The sequence below is a fragment of the Octopus bimaculoides genome, chromosome 9, assembly GCF_046866305.1.
Source record: "Octopus bimaculoides isolate indiv1 chromosome 9, ASM4686630v1, whole genome shotgun sequence".
In the NCBI taxonomy this organism is placed as follows: domain Eukaryota; kingdom Metazoa; phylum Mollusca; class Cephalopoda; order Octopoda; family Octopodidae; genus Octopus; species Octopus bimaculoides.
The window spans coordinates 71,302,857-71,320,178 of NC_142936.1; the positions used below are offsets into that span (position 1 = coordinate 71,302,857).

Sequence of the window (17,322 nt, forward strand, 5' to 3'; positions counted from 1 at the left end):
TAAGTTTTTTCTTCCTTTATATAATAGAAGTTTCTTTCAGTCATTTTAGATGTGAAGGAGAACTTGCCTTTTTCCATTACATAGTGTGTAGGAAGGATCATAATTTGAATATGTAACAATAGTTCTTTTGCAGTAGTATTCCTACCATTTTTCTCTTCTTTTCTTTGTGAATTTTTTTAGCACATAGTTTTTTCCTTCTCTATTTTTTTCTTTTTCATTTTTTTTTTCGTCTCTAAAATGATTTAACTTTATTTTATTTTCTCTAACTGCCTGCCAATAAGTAGAAATAATCTCACAGAAAGCCAAATATCTTTTCTTTTTTCCTCCCTACCCGATTTTGATTTCAAATTGTAATCATTTAATTATCACCTACATTCCTAATACATTTAAGAAAGGCATGAACATCAAGTGATCTTGTTTTCTCCCTTGCAATAAATTTAAGATTTAATAATGCCCAATGTGAACTAGAAAATCATTGATGCTTGTACAGAAATAAAACAAATAAACTGACTTATCTGCTACTGATCAATGAATCAAGGGGCGTAACTCTCAATTGAAGTTAATTTTTGAAGTTCAGTTTTCCTGGTGTATAAATAAGAAATTTTTGGCATTCTTAGATTTAGTTTTGACCTTTAGGATTTTGGTGTAGGTACAAGTCTTGTATAGTTCAAGGTTTACTGTTTAAATGATCCTTCTCTTCCTTTTACTTAGTACTCCATTGTCCATAAAGATGCACTTAATTTCAATTATATTAGCATGAATTTCCATGAGTAATGAAGATATTTCGTCCAAGCACAGTAGTGGTGTTATAAAAACACATTAAACCTAACCCTTTTCTATGTTGTTTACAAAAAAAGAACTGAAACGGCAACCAATGACATTTACCTCTGGAAATTTATCCCTACCTTCTCCAACTTATTCTGTGAAAGTGTGAAGTAGTCAATGTCTTTTTTTTTTTTCGTATATTTTGTTAGGGTCCAATCATGTATTTATTTTAACAAGCCATGTATCCTAAGAGGTTCACTTTGCAAGCATACGTTTCTAAGTTCAATTTCACTACATGGCACCTTGAGCAAATGCCTTTTCCTTTAACCTCAAGTTGACTAGCATCTTTTGATTTGAATTTGGTAGACAATAAATGCAGAAGACTGGGGGTGGGGGCAAACAGCTACCTTTCGTTATACTAGCAAGAAGGATTCCAATTATAGCCTTTCAAAAACGAAATTTTGCCCTTTATGAAATTGGGATTGATAAAGTTCTTACCACACTGAAATACATATTAGGGTCAGCTTAAGTCATTTACAATAGTACTCCAGCCTGTTTGTAGACCATTGATTGATTAATAAAATAGTGGAAGATGTGTGTATGTGTAATATATGGAAGCAGAGAAGACTGGAAAATATGAAATATGTATACATTCTGACTTGTGCCAATAGGTCAGTAACATATATACGAGAGATATATAGCATATATATACCAGAGATATATACAAAGCCTTGCTGACAAAAAAAAATATCTTTGATGGTTGTATAAAAAGAGTAAATTCACATGTATAAAAATTGACAGCAAACTTTTAAATATTTACAAAACTAATTTATGTTAAACCATATTCTAAACATGAAACTAGTATATTAATTGTAACCATATTTTAATAATTTTATTTCTAATTACTTCAGAAAATTGTTTAGAAAATGTATGTATATAAATAAAAAGTTATGCACATAATTTTCATTTTTTTATAGTTTTCACATATGTATAAAATTTTTAGAGGATTAGTTTTTCTTAATATGTTAAAAGGTGTATCCGTATTAAGCAGATTTCTTTTATTATTCTTTTTAAATAAAGTGTACACACACACACATACACACACACACACACACACATGTTGTATTTGCTTATGTGTTTAAGAGCATAAATAAACAAGTACATACACATTATCAATCAGACAGACATGCACAAATATATGTAGCATTTGCTTATGTATTTAAGAATCTGTGGAGGAGTATAACCTTGTGAAGGTGTATGATCTTGTACTCATGATCATAAGATCATAGTTTCAATTCCTGCTTATTGTCTAAATCCCATATACTGCATTAATATTGCTCGCACTTTCCATTGCGTTGTTGCCTTTATTGAACTCATAAAGCAAAATAGGCCAAATATGCTCCTTTGTCACTTCCATTATCGGTTTGAAAAAATAACTGTTAAAATCGAACTGCACTCTTTAAAACTTGCACTAAGAATAAGGGTTATGGCTGGTCATAGAGTAACCATTGGTTTCACACCTATAAAGCACTTAGTAATATTGGCGACTAATGTATGTGTGTGTGTACATTTCCCTAATATTAATATATTTTATACTGTGAAGCTTAATTTAATTTTAATTTTTAATAAATTGATTTTAATTGAGTTTTTACCTGTAATTTTGGATTTTATCCCTAATATATATATATATATATATATATATATATATATATATATATATATATATATATGTATGTATGTATGTATGTACGTACGTATGGTAGGCTGGAGAGGAATACATTTAAATATCAATTCATAAAAACTAGGCAATAAAATTTTTCATTCATTACACACTGTTAACACTGAATAGTTTTATTCCAATAGTGTGCACACATTAAGGATAGTAACGTATGTGTGGACAGACAGAAATTAAACTTCATCTCTAAAATTCTAATAATAATAATAATACAGCAACAAATAATAATGATAATAATTTCCTTATTTTTCCCCATTCTGGCATGGATTGGATAATTGATCCAACCAAAATTTTCTCCAGCAGTTCCACCCCACCTTTTTAATATGATATATTAGTTTTCCTCCTTGCAAAACCATAATTACAGATCAATATTAGTTTCTTCCTCTTCTCTGTCATCATTGTTGTCATCGTCGTCATCACCATCATCATCATCATCTCTTTTGTTGCATAATACTCTGAATCACTCTTTTATGTTATGCAATCTGCCTGTTTCCTTTTTTAATTCTAATTTTTATTTCATTTATATTAAAAATATAGCATCGCATAAAAGAGATCCTTATTTCATAATGGAATTTTTATTTTTTTCTGTGTTCTTATGTCTGGTGTTAATAAAAGCTTCAGTAAACATGAAAGTTAAACTTTTCATGATAAATTCCTGTAGTCTTTTTATAGAACATTAACTTCTAAGAAGAGATAACCTTGAAATTTTGATAGAATTTATCAGAGAAACTAATTTCCATACATACATACATATGAGATGGAGAGACAGCCATGTAGTTAAGAAGTTTGTTTCTCAACTGCATGGTTTCAGGTTCAGTCTCACTTAGGCAGCACTTTGGGTATGACATCTGTCATAGCCTCTATTGAACTAAAGCCTTGAAAATGTATCTACTTGATGGAAGCTGAAAGAAACCCACCATATATCTATATATATAAAAATGAGAATGTGTGTCTGTCGGTCTGTTTTTCTGTCTGTTTGTCTGTTTGTCTGTCTGTCTGTCTGTCTGTGTGAATCCCTAAAACTCGAGAACTACGCAACCAATTTCATTCAAATTTTACACATGCCTTACTTAGGGTTCCAGTTGTGTTTTAGTCAAAAAAAAATATTAACTTCTTGCAGAGTTCGAGCACACGGCAACATAATATCTCCTCCACTATTTAAGTATTACGTGTCAAAAGTGAAACAAAAACACTCATGTCAAATACTTTCACTTAAAAAATGAAACTATTCCACTAACTGAAACAATCACATTTCGATACTGTAGTGACAGATACTTTCACAGAGAGAGAAAGAGAGAGAGAGAGAGATGTATATGTATACATATACATGTATATGTACACCATTTCGATACTGTAATGACAGATACTTTCAGAGAGAGAGAGAGAGAGATGTATATGTATACATATAGATGTACACGTATATGTATATATATATATAGATCTATACATACATGTATATGTATACATATGTGTAGATGTATATATACATATAGATGTACATGTAATATGTACACATATATACATATATACATGCATACAGATATCTATACATATATACACCCATCACACACACATACACATGCACACAGACACACACATTAGTCATTTGTTTTCTTATCCAAAACTACGTCAAAAGTACTGAATGGATCTTTATGAAATTTGGAAATTATATTCTTTGCATAACGGCCATAACTCCTATGAAAATTCATATATTTTTGATGTTGATGAAATTTTAACCCGAACATAACAGATGAGCATTATTTAGAAAATGATGTCACACGTTATCGAGGCTACCATTCTTTCTGGATGTGCAAAAGGGGATGACGTCTTTATTCCAAGAATTCATCTTACTCCATCAGGAGCAGACATTCCTTTTACATTCAGAAGACTACAATTCCCCCTTCGTGTGACTTTTGCCATGTCCATAAACAAATATCAGGGTCAAACACTGTCTGTAGCTGGTCTTCTCTTGGAAGAGCCCTGCTTCTCACATGGACAACTGTATGTTGGCTGCTCAAGAGTGGGCAGCAACAAAAAACCTATTTGTATATGCTCCACAAGGGAAAACAAGGAACATAGTTTACAATGAGGTGTTATAATCACAACAGCAAGAAAGTATGTACATGATCACCTTCTTTTACGAAACTTCATTGACTTTCATATATTTATATTGATATACATATATATACGTGTGTTTGGGTGCGTGTGTGTATATACACCTCTATATATAAAGATGATGCGTAGTCTAGACGGCGTTTTTAGATTTCATTATTCTCTTTAACCCGGGCAACGCCGGGTATTTCTGCTAGTATAGAGAGAGAGAGAGAGAGAGAGAGAGAGAGAGAGAGAGAGAGAGAGAGAGAGAGAGAGAGGTGTATGTGCAGTTGTGTATATTTTGAAATATCAGCTCATGAAATTTTGATGGAAGGTTTTAATTTAGTTTACTTTAAAACAGGTTGTTTGTGTCATAGAACAAGAGGCAGTCTTAAGTAGATTGGTATCAAAAGTGTTAAAGTTTTCCATGATTTTGTGGAAATTATACCCAAGCAAAACTAATATGATAACTTCTACATAAGCCATTAGAACTGAACACTGTAAAATCCAAAGCACTTTCAAATATATCTCTTTAATGTCTCTGAAAGAAAATCCCATATGCAAAGAACAGTTTTATACCTTGACCACAGCTAGCAATATATGTATTTCTTTTTATAATGAATGTGTTCCTTTTTTTCTGTTGCAGATTACAGTTTTCAGATTAGGAGAGGCAGACATGGATTTAGCTATTTTGACTGCATTATTAAAGGGTATGTTGACACTTCTTTCCTTTCATACTTACTTGTTTTGTTTTAGTTGTGTTGTCTTTTTCTGTGGCGGGGAGGACAGCATCTCCTCTTCTCTCAGAGACAATTTGGTTGCATTGAGTTCTTTGTTGTTGACAATTTCTTTATTTCTTTTGAATGTCTTTCTGACCAATGGAGATTTCATAACTATTTCATATTGTTGTTGCTGTTGTTATTGCAGTCTTTTGTTTCATATCTTCTAAGTAAAAGTTTTATTTGTTTTGTAATAATTTAGATTTTTTATATTTGATGTAATTAGTTATATATTATATAATCATATATTATAATCATATATTATATAATCATATAATATATGTATCTGATATAGTTTATATATTATCATAATTACATAGTTTATAATATATTACTATATGATATAATTTATATATTATCATAGTTATATAGTTTATAATATACTACTATATGATATAATTTATATGTTATTATTGTGTCATATAATTTGTTATATATCATTATAATACTGCGATAAATTTCTTGTGTATTATTTGATATAAAACTATGTTCAAAACTGTTAAAAGATGGACTAGTCAGTTAGAAGTTAATTTTTCCAGTAATTTTAATCATGAATGTAGAAATGAAGTGAGTGTATATGCATGTGTGTGTATGTGTGTGTGTGTGTGTGCATGCATGCATGCATGTGCACTAACCAAGCATTTTAGAAATTATTATTATCTTTAAGCCAGCAAGCTGGCACAATCGTTTGCACACCAGATGAAATGCTGCTAAGCATTCTGAGTTCAAACTCTGCCATGGTCAACTTTACCTTTCATCCTTTCAGGGTCAATAAAATAAGTACCAGTCAGGCACTGGGGTCAATAAAATCAACTTACCCACTTTCTCCAAAATTGCTGGCCTTGTGTCAGAATTTGAAACCATCATTAATTTGAAGATGTCAAGCTGGCAGAATCATTAGAACCTAAGAAAAAGCACTTTGTAGTGTTATTTCTGGCTCTTTACATTTTGATTTTAGATTTTAGTATTTTGTCAGATTGTGATACTCCTAGATACTTATAACTCTCTCCTTCTTTCAATGATTTTAATGTTTGGCCATCTGGTAATTGTATGCCTTCACTGTTAACTACCTGTCCCCTTCTCATGACTAATATTGCACACTTATCTATGCCAAATTCCATGCCTATGTCTTTGCTGAAGAGTCTTACAGTCTGTATTAAGGATTCTATCTCTTTTTTTTTCATTCTTACTAAAAAGCTTCATATATATCATCCATGTAGAGCAAATGGTTAATTTTTCTCTTACTATTTCTGAACTGATACCCTGCCTTTACTAAACAGAAGGGGATCAAACATTGGTGAGCTGGGCAGACGAAATACCGTTAAGCATTTCGCCTGGCATGCTAACGTTTCTGCCAGCTCGCCGCCTGATGTGCTAACAGTTCTGTAATAAGGTAGAGAAGAGGCAGGGAATCTCCTTATTCAAAAATAACTGAATAGTTGAAGATTTTGCTTCAGAGTGACATGAAATGGCCTATGGTTCAATAAAATCTATTATATTAAAGTGCTAATGATAGGTTTCTGTGGTGATAAACAATCTATCATGTTAACCTGTCATGCTGTGCAAAGGGGATGGTAAAAGTATGTGTGAAAGAGAGAGAGATTCCAATTAATGCTACTGGCATACACTCACTCACACCTCTCTATATATATCTATCTAACTAGCTGTCTGTCTATGTATCTGTCTTCTGTTACATTGGTTTCAAATTTTGGCACAAGACCAGCAATTTTGAGGTAGGCAGCAAGTCGATTACATCGACCTCAGTGCTCAACTGATACTTATTTTATCAACCCCAAAAGATTGAAAGGCCAAGTTGACCTTGGCAGAATTATCTTCTATTATATTAAAGCGTTAATGGATAACAGTGTGTGCATGATGGAGAAGGAGAAATAGAGAGAGAGAGTAAAATAAATGTCACTGGCTCATCCACACACTCACACACATACAAACACTAGGTGCTTGTTTCTAATTAAACCATGGAGTATCCAAGGGTCAACTGGTTATATGTGATAACATTAGCATGAGCCTCAAAATTTAAACACAGTCCTGTTGTTATTTGTTTTTCTTCTTTTTTTTATGAGTTGCTTCTAAAGGTAGATGTTCCTCCTTATATTAGCCATTCGATATTTGGATTTAACTGAACTGAATTATCATCTTATTTTCTGCTCAATTTAAATAGGAATTGATCTATTGTTCCTGACAAATTTACTTACTGGAAACAATATTGACTGCGTAGAAATTCATATGCCGACCTACAGCAGCCGACTTCCACAGTGCAGTACCCAGTTTGCGATTAATCAAGCACCCATATTTATTGGCAGTTTTAGAAGATTAATCATTAAAATTACAATTGATTGGATTAAGGACAGTGATGTAAAATCAGTAATGGAATTTGAGTTACTTTTTAGATTTATGAAATATATTTGATTTATGAAAAAAAATTTTTACATAACATTGTTTTTGGATCAATATTGATAATTCACAAAACAACTGTGTGTGTATGCCCTTGTTTTTGTGGAACAATTGTTAAAACCAAAACATACATACATACATATATATAAATGATGATGCTGATATAATTCAGTATATATCGATATAATTATATATGAGGATGATATGTTTGTCTCTCTACACATGGACATTATCATTTTCATCTTTTAAACTTCATGTTCCATGATAGTATGAGTTGCATAGTTTGACAGGATTTCATGGGTCTGAGGACTCTACCGTTTGTGCTCCACCGTTTGCGTTGGTATGGTTTCTACTGTTGGATACCCTTCCTAATATTTCACATAGTGTACTGAATGCTTTTTTCATGGTACCAGCACTGGTGAGGTTACCATAAAGCTTGCATGACTATAAGTCTCAAAAGAGGCAGCTTTATACTAAGAGATGAAAGGTTGAATTATAAGAGAAGGGACCTGAGCAGAACAGGTTTATTAATGCTAAGGAGTTGTATAAAGAAAGAATAGAAGTAACCAGGTGGGAAGAGAATGAAAGAAAGTGGGGACACAGATATGGCCATGGGATAAAGTTCACTTCCCAGTTTAATGGTCTTGTGTTCAGTCCTATAGCATGGCATTTTAGACAAACATCTACTAAAGCCCTATTTTGTACAAAGTCTTGTGAATTGAGTTGGTAAACAGAAACTGAATGAATATGTGTGTGTGTGTGTGTTTGTATGCTTCTACTTCCTTGTCTTGACAACACACGATGGTTGTATACGATTGTCACCATCATGTAAATGGTGTTATTTGTGTCCAGTCTTCTATGAAAGTATGTCTGGTCATGTGGAAATATTACCTTTCTTAGAAACAAGTGACGTTTGGCAACTAGAAGGGCAACCGACCATAGACAACTACCTCCACAAATTCTCTTTGAACTGTGCCAGCATGGAAAAGTGGACATTCAGTGATGATGATGATGATGATGTGTGTGTGTGTATAAAATACACACACACAGTGAAAGAGAGAGATGAGTAGATAGATAGGTAGGTATAAAATGCTTGAAGCACCTATACGAAAAGGAAATGTTAGTTTAAAAGAAAAGTGGGTAGGTAAAGCAGAAAAGTGTAGTCATTCATGTTGTAGAACTATGAGTCATTAGAATAACGATGGCAATGCTGTGTATAGTTTTAACAAGAATTGCCTCTGGTTGTCTTTTCATTCATTTTGAATGACATGTTCTTATGGTCACTTAAGTAACAACATTAAATGGAATGGAAGAAAAGAAGGAATGGTCACAGGTACTTAAAGCCATGCAATAATAGAAAAGAAAGATAGGAACATCATAAGTGACTGAAGTGTTAATATAGATTTCTGACAAAGCAAATCAAAAGAAACGCATTATTGAATTAATAGTGTCTGTCTTAGGTACAGGAATTTGTTTTTTTAAAAGAAATGTACTGTGTCTGAATTTCATCATCATCATCATCCACTTTTCTATGCTTGCATAAGTGGGATACAATTGGCTGAGATAAATTTTCTATGACCAAATACTCTTTTTATCACCAACCCTCACTTTTTTAAAGAAAGGTAATGTTTCCCCATGGCCAGACAATGTTTTCACAGAAAATTGGAAATGAATGACACTACTTATATGACAGTGACACTTGTTTACAACTATCACATGATGTCAAGGCAAAGAAACACACTCACGATGGGCTTCCTTCAGTTTCTGTCTACCAGATCCACTTACAGGACTTTGGTACACCCTGGAAGTATACTAGAAGATACTTATTTATGCCAGGTGTCACACAGTGGGACTGAACCCAAAACCATGTGGTAGGGAAGCAAACTTGCCAGCTACATATGGTTTTTATTAGCTTCCTAGGGGTGTGATATGAAATTGACCTCAGAAAGGTGTGAATTCCATCAGTCTTTATCTATCATGCCAAACATATTCTACACAGTGGTCAATAATTCATTCTAAGTCAGGTATAAGGTGAGCAGTTTCAAGGAGATTAGATTAGTCTTAGTCACTTATATTAACCATTGTACATGACTGCTACTTTATTTTATTGACTCATGAGGAGTCGATAAAATTTTGCCATTCTCTGGAGAAAGGCAGAGTTGACTCCAGCATGATTTGAACTCAGAGTGTAGAGCTGAAACAAATAAAAAGCATTTTATCTGATCCAGGAAGAGTTAATAAATGTTGCCTTTGGTGGTGTTTGAACTCATAATGTAAAGCGCTGGAATAAATGCTACAAAGCATTTTATCCATTCCTGTAACAATTCTGCCAATGCACTACAATTGCACATTGAAGTGTTGAGTAGGAACAGAGAAAACTTTTGAATGTTTCTTTGCTAAATATTTTAAAGAAATTCTTTCTTAATTTTATGTGGATGCTAAATATGGTCAAGAAATCTGTTTCCCTACTATGTGGTTTCTGGTTCTGTCCCACTTTATGGCATCTTGGGAAGTGTCTTCTACTATAACTCCAAGCTGATTTGATAGATGGAAATTGAGAGAAGCCCACCATGTATGTGTGTTTGTCTTTGTTTTGGCATTACATGATAGTTGTAAATGAGTCTCACTGTCATACAAGCAGTGTCATTCATTTCGAATCTTCCGCATAAACATGTTCTACCATGGAGAAACAGTGAAAGTTAATTCCTCAATATTTGGTTCAAGAGATAACAACTAAATGTCAAACATGTTTTGTTTTCTTTTTATTTCCTTTTTAAGGGCTTTCTTGCATAATAGATCTGACATTTCCGTATATCATGGAATTTTTACAATACTTAGGCTTTTTATTATGTTTATGTTAATCATGGGTAGAATTTTTTTTATTATTTGTTTTTAAAGAGACTATACTTGAGAAAAATCTCAATTTTAAATTTCAATTTTGTATTTTATAGTCTAGATATTCTTTGCTTTTTTGATGGCTTTCTTTTTTCTTTTTTAATATTTATTCCTCATGCAACTATACTAAATGAAATCTCCATTATAAATTTCAGTTCTGTATTCATGTGCTTTAACCCTTTTCTTACCATATTTTTGTTGAAATAGACTGCCTTTGTTTCAATTAATTTTGAAAATAGTGAAAAATTTAGTAAAAATGACTTAGTCATTTTGTTTTGAAGTAATCATACATTATCTCAAAGCTTTGAGATTTTGATAATGTAACGGTTTGTTTTTAGATTGACATTGTAGGGTAGATGTGTGAGACTGCATCTGGCTAGTTTTAATTTAAAACAAGTAAAATATTTGGGCTGAATATGGCCAGTTTAAATACTGAAGGATTGAAGATTAAACATGAAGTGTGTCTCATAGAACAGGACCAGTCTTAGACAGTTTGGTATCAAAAGGGTTAAATATTCTGTTTTATTGATTACTTTATTCTAGTTTATTTTTAATACTTTCTTTTAACAACAGCTGTGATAAGCTACCCTAGCAAAGATTCTGGAGCTAGTGCACCTGATCAGCTTAGTCTCACCTTGACATGGGATCGTGTAGATATTGCCAGGAGCCATATTTTTGTTTATGGTCAGAACTGGCCGGTGAGTAACTGTAATCATTTATCTATTTTGTTTTCTTTATTCTCTGTGTATGTGCTTTTGTGTGTATCATATATTACTTTCAGAGCAAGCTACAGAGTAAATTACTTGCTTAACAAGTCAATTAATCTGGAATCAAGTATTGAAACAAAGAAATACATCATGGAGGAGTCACAATGTTAACTCTGCTGTTATATTCACATTAGTCATTATTTTTATGTACATTTTTTTGTGCTAGCATGGGTTAGATGAAATATATTATTGTGGCATTGCTTGGATGTAGAAGTGAATGATATGAATGGTGAATAAGGGTGAAGGTGTGGTCAGTGGTAAATGCTTGGTAGGTGGGGGTTGGAGGTGAAAGAAACAGGAAAGACAAGGTGATAAGTGACAGTGTAGAAAGGGTGGAGAGCAGCAATATTATTTAGGCATTGTTTACAGATAGACTTGAATGTAGTGAGTGGTGTACAAGGGTGGCGGCATGATCAATGGTAAAAATGAGGGAGATTTTTGTTTTTGGTGGTGGTGGTGGTGGTGGTGGTGGTGGTTGTGGTGTAAGTGTGCAAGTAATAGGAGTGGTTCAGGAATGAGGGAATGACAACTGGCTGTGCAATATAGATGGTAGAGAGCATATGTATTGTGTATGTATACGCGCGCGCACACACACACATATATAATAAAAACAGCGAAGGGGTTATCTGGTGCGGTACTGCTACAATTGTTTTTGTTATGGCTTTTGTTGTAATGTATACTGATGATCTGTTGATCAATGAATATTGCTTATTTGGTAAGCCTGATGAGTTGAGAGTTGCATAACATATTGCATAACTTTAGAGATGTTGTGCATACTACACATCTGTCTTTACCATGTTTTTGTCACAATAAAAATTCTTGATGAATCAATTGTAGCAGTACCAGATATCTTGTTTGTCTATCTTAATTATGTTTTGTGACACGCTTAAAGTTCCATTCATCTTAGGATACTTTTGGATACTGTTACAGTTGTGAACTCTGAAACTAGTGAACCTCCCTTCATTAGTGCATTATATTCTATGATGCTGAATTACTTAACTGTCTGATTTACCTCATTCTTTCTAGCCAGTAAATGTGGCATGCTTCATTTCGATATACTTCAATCCTTTGTTGATCCTATTTAATCAAATATATGCACAAAGGTATGTTTATAATGTTTATAGACAACACATGTATATAGTATATATACATATGTATTTATCTATGCAATATATATGCACACATGCAGGCACACACACACACACAGTACATAAGATTCAGCTGATAAATGCAACCCACTGATCATATGATGCACTCCAGTATCCATTAATCTGTGTATTTGGCCAAGATGGATATCACTTTGGTATTAAAAAAAAAAAACGGATACTTAATTTCTTTCAACATATGTGATAGAATTTATCTCACTTCATAAAAGTGTTTTTTTTTTTTTTTTTGTATTGTATTATGAATTCAGAATTGATTTCCCAATTGAAGAATAAATTGTACCCCAATTGAAGAATAAATTGAATTTAGAATAACAAATTTCTATACAAGATATTTTGCTTTTTTCTTCCAATATATAATGAACAATTTCTTCCATGGCAACGCCGGGTGCCTCTGCTAGTATGTATATATAATAACCATTTTAATGTTCATTTTTCTGTGCTTTCATGTGTAAGATGGAATTTGTTGTGGTAGATTTTCTGCTGCTGTTGGATGCTCCTCCTGTTGCCAATCCTCACCTGTTTCCAAGACTGGAAAAAAACAGTATAACTTGTATGACTGATGCTCATTTACAGTTATCACATGATGATACTAGGATACAAACACATACACATACAACAGGCTTCTTTCAGTGTCTGTCTTGCAAATCCCCTAACAAGCCTTTGGTCAACCCAAGGTTATAATAGAAGACACTTACCTAAGGAATATAATGTATATATAAATACAATGTGTGTGTGTATAATGATATATATATATATATATATATATATATATATATATATATAAAGTATATAATTTTATAAATATGATTATAAAATTATAATAAAGCCAACTATCAAGTAATGCCACATGCTAGAAGAAGATGCCAAATGGCTCTAAACTACTTCATTTATCACATAGACACATGCTGAAAGCAAGGGAATGAACAAAAAAGATTTTTTGAAAAAGTTTAGCCATAGATCGATTTCTGGTTTAGCGATGTAATACATCTTTACCGTCCTCAGTGTGACATAACCAAATGTACATAATTATAAATATCTGTACATATGAACACAACATATCCACAATGCTTATACAAATGTTCATACTTATATTACAAGTTAAAAATCTAGTTTGTTCATCTCAGCCATGTGTGAAGAACCAAAATAATTCAGCAGTGAATAAATTTGATTTAAGTGAATACATATTTATCAACACACACACACACACACACACACAATATAAAGATATGAGCTACTAATAGTTTCTTGTTTTGAAGACATGAGTCTAGGCAGGTTTTTATAACATGCTTTGTGTCTCCAAACAATTTTTATAACACATTAAATGATATTTATCTCTCACTTGATGGAGTACATATTTTGTCGATCTTACCTTAACAGAACAATAAGCTATACACATATACACACATAATATGACTCCATGAAGACGATCTACTCAATAGTCATGGATGTTATGGACCACACTGTAACCATCCCAGGAATACGAACTGTGATTTGTGAAAATGCATGTAGCAATGTATTAAAATATTTATAAATTCCATCCAAGGATTATTGTTATTATTACTATATTTATCCTACATTATATTGGTACAGCTCAGTGCAACCCCAAAAATCTGGTTTACCTGTCAGCATCATTACACTGTGATGGGCATAATGGAATAGGAGCATTATTTGCATATTCAAAACATTTCCCACAAACAAATTTAAAAGACACACACACACACACAAGAATTTGTAAACTTCAAGAGAAAATTTCTTTTTTGGAACAGTGAATCTCAAAGCAGATGATAAAGCTATAAATAATAGCATGTAAATATTGGGTTAAAAAACCTCTTTGGATACAAAAGTTGAAGCCCTACAGGCGACCTTCGATGTATTCTATCAGAAGGTTCTTTTTTAACCTATTAATTATACACTATTGAAGATTCAATTTTCCAAAAAATAATCTATGTCCGTCTGTCCACTTTAGAATAAATTTCATTTATTTTTGAAGCTAATTCATTTCATTGATTTATAAGTAGTTCGAGAAATAATCTTATTTATTAATGATTGCAATCTCAGCAATATATCTATGCTCAGTCATATTTGTGTGTATGTTCGTTTGTTCTTTTCTCTGTTTGTCATGTCTGCTTGCCATTGCTTGTAACCTGCTTTATTCAGCCACATTGATCTCTACGTAACTGTATATCTAGTATATGTGTGTGTACAAAATGTACTTTTATTTGACTAGAATATTTGTACCATCTGATATAGGAATACGATAGCATACACACATACACACAATATATAATGTATGTGTGTATGTATGTTGCTGGAAGTTGTAATAAATGAGTCATACAGATACTGTTAACCACTTATCAGGAAGATTCGCACCACAAGTGTTGTTAATCTATTATCATTGCTACATATATTCACTAGTTACACTATCCACTTAATAATGTTCTTTGGAGTAGAATTTGTACATGTGGAGAAAAGGAGGTATATGTGTACACCTACACACAGACACATTATTCTTTCATATATATTTATAAATGTAAGATCCAAGGATCGAGGTGTAGGAAGAAAGTGAGCCTCAAGCAATCCATAGAAAATATTACAAAAACAACTTTCAGGAACAATAATAATGATTAGGGTAGAAGGTTGTGAATTTTGCCCATATCGAAGTACGATAAGGTGAAAAAATGTATTTCACAGTTGGCAGCCAGGGTTGCCAGGTATGTGAATAAAAACCCAAAAGTTAAAGAATGGGGTAGATAAAGTCTGAGCTACATATGTTTCATAGCAAGTGGTACCTCCAAGTGAGGTGTATGCCGCAGGCTACTCTTCAGGCCAAGGGTGTGTGTATGTATATATATATATATACATGTGTATGAGTGTAGGCGCAGGGTGTGTGGAGAGAAGTTTGCTTCCTAGCCACATGATTCTTGGTTCAGTCCCATTGTGTGGCATCTGGGCAAGTGTCTTCTACTATAACCTCTGAGTCGATTTAATTGATGGATGGAAACTGAAAGAAGCCTGTTGTATATTATATATATATATATATATATATATATATTTATTTAAATAAATAAATAAATATTTATTTATTTATGTGCATGTGTTTGTCCTCCACCACTGCTTGACAACCAGTGTTGGTTTGTTTACATCCCTGTAACTTAGCAGTTCAGCAAAAGGGACCAATGCAATAATGTACCAGGCTTTAACAAAAAAAAAAAAGGTTACTAAGGTCAATTCATTTGGCTAAAAATTCTTCGTGGCAGTGCCCCAACATGGCCACAGTCTAATATGACTGAAACAAGCAAAAGATATATACAGTTCTATATTTAAGAGATGAGGAATTATGTACATTATTTACATTTGATGGATATTTGTCCTCATCTTGTTTGTTGTTACCCTTCAGCCAGGTTCGAAATTTCACCAAGACACCTGATGAAGGCTGGAGAGTATATCAGCCGAAACGTTGTGTTAACAACAAACAAAATGACGACAAATATCCGTCAAATGTAAATAACGCAAAAGATATATATATATCATTATATTTTCATCTGTATGCATGTATATATGATATCTGTAGATGTGTATTCATTATTTTCTATGAATCTTCCTTGAGATGTAATTGTTGATTGCTTTTTTTCTTTACAGTGTGTCAGGACAGATATGTCTTTTCTCTATGCAGGACACTAGTTTGCATGATGCTCATGCCTTTCCCAAAGGTATTAGCAGTGTGACATGAGATAATTGTAACTTATATATGGAGTTAAGTGAAGGCGCATGGCCTAGTGATTAGGCTGTTGGACTCATGATCACTAGATCATGGTTTCAATTCCCAGACTGGGCAGTGCATTGTGTTCTTAAGTAAAATACTTCGTTTCATGTTGCTTCAGTCCTCCTTTCAATCAGTGGGGAATGTCGGCTTGTTTGCCTCGACAGTGGGGTGGCATCATTTGAAGGTTAAAACAATGCTAAAGCGCATTGTGACAAGCAATGTGTAACAGCATCTGACAGTTTAGTTGGTCACTTGATTTGGAGTTAAGAACTTATTTCTACTTATAATTCTCGATGTGTGTGTGCATACATGTGTGTATATATATATATATATATATATGTATGTGTGTGTGTATAGATGTGTGTTTGTGTGTGTATAATATATATCAATGAATGACAAAAGAATAGGAGTCATGTAATCTTATTCATTAGCTTACAGCTGTTTCTGCTATACAAAGCTACTTAAATGATTCTGAGGAAGCTATAAGATGTTGTGCAAGCACTCAACTCTTACTTATAGCAGAAATGATTGTAAGCTAACAAAAATGATTATGTAACTCCCTTTTGTGTGTTGTTGTCATTCATTTATTGCTATTAGGCTTTTTACTTATCTGACACTTTGCTTTGAAGCATGGGTATATTGAGTTTAACAAGTGATTATTAGTATTGTTACACCTAAACCTAATCATATATATATAGGCACAGGTGTGGCTATATAGGTGTAGGTGTGGCTGTGTGGTAAAAAGTTTGCTTCCCAACCACATGATTCTGGATTCAGTCCCACTGAGTGGCACCTTAGGCAAGTGTCTTCTTGGGCTGACCAAAACCTTGTGAGTTGATTTGGTTGACTGAACCTGAAAGAAGCCCATTGTTTGTCCTCCACCACCACTTGACAGCCTGTGCTGGTGTGTTACAGCCCCGTAACTTAGCGGTTTGTTATAAGAGAC

At 33.0% G+C, this 17,322-nt stretch overlaps 1 protein-coding gene across 15 annotated transcripts in view; it reads left to right on the forward strand.

Annotated features, from left to right (window-relative positions):
* LOC106881649 (transient receptor potential cation channel subfamily M member 3) overlaps positions 1 to 17,322 on the forward strand; it is a 701,312-nt gene that overhangs the window by 571,670 nt on the left and 112,320 nt on the right. For all 15 annotated transcript variants that reach the window (XM_089357688.1, XM_089357690.1, XM_052970748.2 and 12 more), the window contains 2 exons: positions 5,241 to 5,304; positions 11,254 to 11,378. In XM_089357688.1, the coding sequence (XP_089213814.1) occupies positions 5,241 to 5,304; positions 11,254 to 11,378 (189 nt within the window). The remainder of the gene's footprint in view (positions 1 to 5,240; positions 5,305 to 11,253; positions 11,379 to 17,322) is intronic.